Source organism: Octopus bimaculoides, chromosome 11, assembly GCF_001194135.2.
Source record: "Octopus bimaculoides isolate UCB-OBI-ISO-001 chromosome 11, ASM119413v2, whole genome shotgun sequence".
Lineage (NCBI taxonomy): Eukaryota > Metazoa > Mollusca > Cephalopoda > Octopoda > Octopodidae > Octopus > Octopus bimaculoides.
Window position 1 is genome coordinate 18,727,119 of NC_068991.1, and position 2,513 is coordinate 18,729,631.

Below are 2,513 nucleotides of genomic sequence, written 5' to 3' on the forward strand. Positions count from 1 at the left end.
TATATATGCATATATATACACATTTACACCAGGCCACAGTTCAGTTTCTTAAAGTTTTGGTCTTAGTTTATAAATTTCACTAAAGAGATTAGAGAGCAGGTATTAAATATCTAACAGTAGAACCCTTGGGTCCTCGACAACTTGCTTGATCTTTCGTAAAAAGAGTACAGCCTCTCTGCCATCAATCAGTCGGTGGTCATAGGTCAATGCCACATACATCATTGGACAAATTTCCACCTAAAAAATAGAAAAAAAGTATATAATTACACATGTAGTTTTGTGTGTGTGTGTGTGTGTGTGCATGCGTGCACTTGTGTATAAAGACACCCTTCGGTCATGAATGATCATGAGATTGCACCTAGAAGGTTCCCCTCCGAGGCACAAATCCGGGCAAGGTTGTTTATGGAAGACCAGCAGTCGCTCATGCATACCAGCCTCTTCTCTCCACTGATGTTATCCAAGGGAAAGGCAAAGGCCGATACAACTTGGCACCAGTGATGCCGCAACTCATTGCTTACAGATGAGTGAACTGGAGCAACGTGAAATGAAGTGTCTTGTTCAAGAATAAAACACAACTTGGTCCAGGAATCAGACTCATTACCTCATGATTGTAAGCCTGATGCTCTAACCATTGAGCCATATGTCTTCACAATATATATATCTGGTTGACTTTTGTATGTGTATGTGTGTGCATGCATTTGCAAGTACATGTGAGCACTTGGGAGATGAGATGACAGACACAACAGGTGAGTGTACATACCTTTCCATTTACAGCCATGGGTCGGTCGATGATGGCATGCATTCCCAGGATGGCTGACTGGGGAGGATTAATGATTGGAGTGCCAAACATGGATCCAAACACACCACCATTACTGATGGTAAAAGTGCCACCATCCATGTCCTCAATTGCCAAGGCGCCGAGTCGAGCCTAGACACGAAACAAAACACATAACAGATTACTGTTTAACCCACTTATCACCATATTTCTACTGAAATAAAACAATGTTTACTAAATTCCACATTTTCAAGATTAATCGAAGCAAAGTCATTAGTTGGTGTTTTGGAACAAAACGGCTATCGAGAAATTTTGAAGGAAGATTTTAATTTAGATAACTATAACCCGTTACCACATTTCTGTTGAAATACACAGAATTTGATTAGATTTATTTTGAAAAAAGCAAGGAATTTAATAAAGTAACTTTTCCATTATTAAGCTGGTGTGTTGAACATAAATTGACATGGAATTTTGATGAAAGATTTTAATTTCGATCACTAACTTTTTATCACATTTCATTTGAAATACGCTGCATTTGTTTCAATTAATTTTGAAAAAATTGAAGAATTTAGTAAAATATCTTCGTCATTATTAAGCTGTTGTTTAGAACAAAGATTAGCGTGAAAGACTGGGAAGTTAAGGGAGAGACAGACAGACAGACTGGGAAATTAATACAGCGATATGGGTGTGGGGGAGAAATAGAAGAAATCTGTAATACTGACCTTTTCTCCTAATTCATGTATTGTCCTCTCAATTGATGCATAATTCATATTTTCTACATTTCTAAGGACTGGGACAACTAGACCCTGTAGATATAAGGGGAAAGAATATACTAAGAACCAGAACCCTTCGATTAGGTCTTGATTGAAGAAAGCATACACAGACTCATACACGAACAGAATCTCTCTCTCTCTCTCTCTCTCTCACACACACACACATACATGGACACACACACAAGAACATTTATATATAGGCATACACACACACATACAGACAGCTACACAAGACATGATCACCATTTCTAACCTTGGGGGTTGCGACAGCAACACTGATGTCTATATAATCGCGGTAGACAATTTCTTTATCGTCGATCACAGCGTTGACAATGGGTTGATCCTGCAGAGCGAAGGCTGCCGCTTTCACAAACGCTGACATGAAGCCAAGTTTAAGGTTGTGTTTCTTCAAAAAGAGATCTTTGTACTGTTTCCTCAGATCCATCACGTTGCTGCAACACAAAACGAACAGTCAAGTCTTTATGCATACACACACACACATACATTAGCAATTTACTAAATCATCTATAGATTTTTATGGAGAAGACATATGTACTGACAGAGAATTATGTCCACAATCAGCAGGGTTGTGTGGTCCCTACTGATGAGGTTTGGGAATTAGCCGAAAACGACTGATCAATATAGGGAATTCTCAACCAGTGTTTTCGGGTTAGGCTCTTATTTCTAGCAATGTGGGTGTTCTATTTAGTGCATATATACATACATCATCATCATCATCATCATCGTTTAACGTCCGCTTTCCATGCTAGCATGGGTTGGACGATTTGACTGAGGACTGGTGAAACCGGATGGCAACACCAGGCTCCAGTCTGATTTGGCAGAGTTTCTACAGCTGGATGCCCTTCCTAACGCCAACCACTCAGAGAGTGTAGTGGGTGCTTTTACGTGTCACCCGCACGAAAACGGCCACGCTCGAAATGGTGTCTTTTATGTGCCACCCGCAC

The 2,513-nt window shown here is 39.9% G+C and overlaps 1 protein-coding gene across 1 annotated transcript in view; it reads right to left on the bottom strand.

Moving 5' to 3' along the window:
- Positions 1–6: 6 nt before the first annotated feature.
- LOC106878908 (dihydrolipoyllysine-residue succinyltransferase component of 2-oxoglutarate dehydrogenase complex, mitochondrial) overlaps positions 7–2,513 on the bottom strand; it is a 166,083-nt gene continuing 163,576 nt past the window's right edge. The window contains exons 10-13 of the mRNA XM_052971560.1: positions 1,802–2,000; positions 1,498–1,581; positions 761–928; positions 7–237 (exon numbers count right to left, since the gene is read on the bottom strand). Of these exons, the coding sequence (XP_052827520.1) occupies positions 103–237; positions 761–928; positions 1,498–1,581; positions 1,802–2,000 (586 nt within the window). The 3' untranslated portion in view covers positions 7–102. The remainder of the gene's footprint in view (positions 238–760; positions 929–1,497; positions 1,582–1,801; positions 2,001–2,513) is intronic.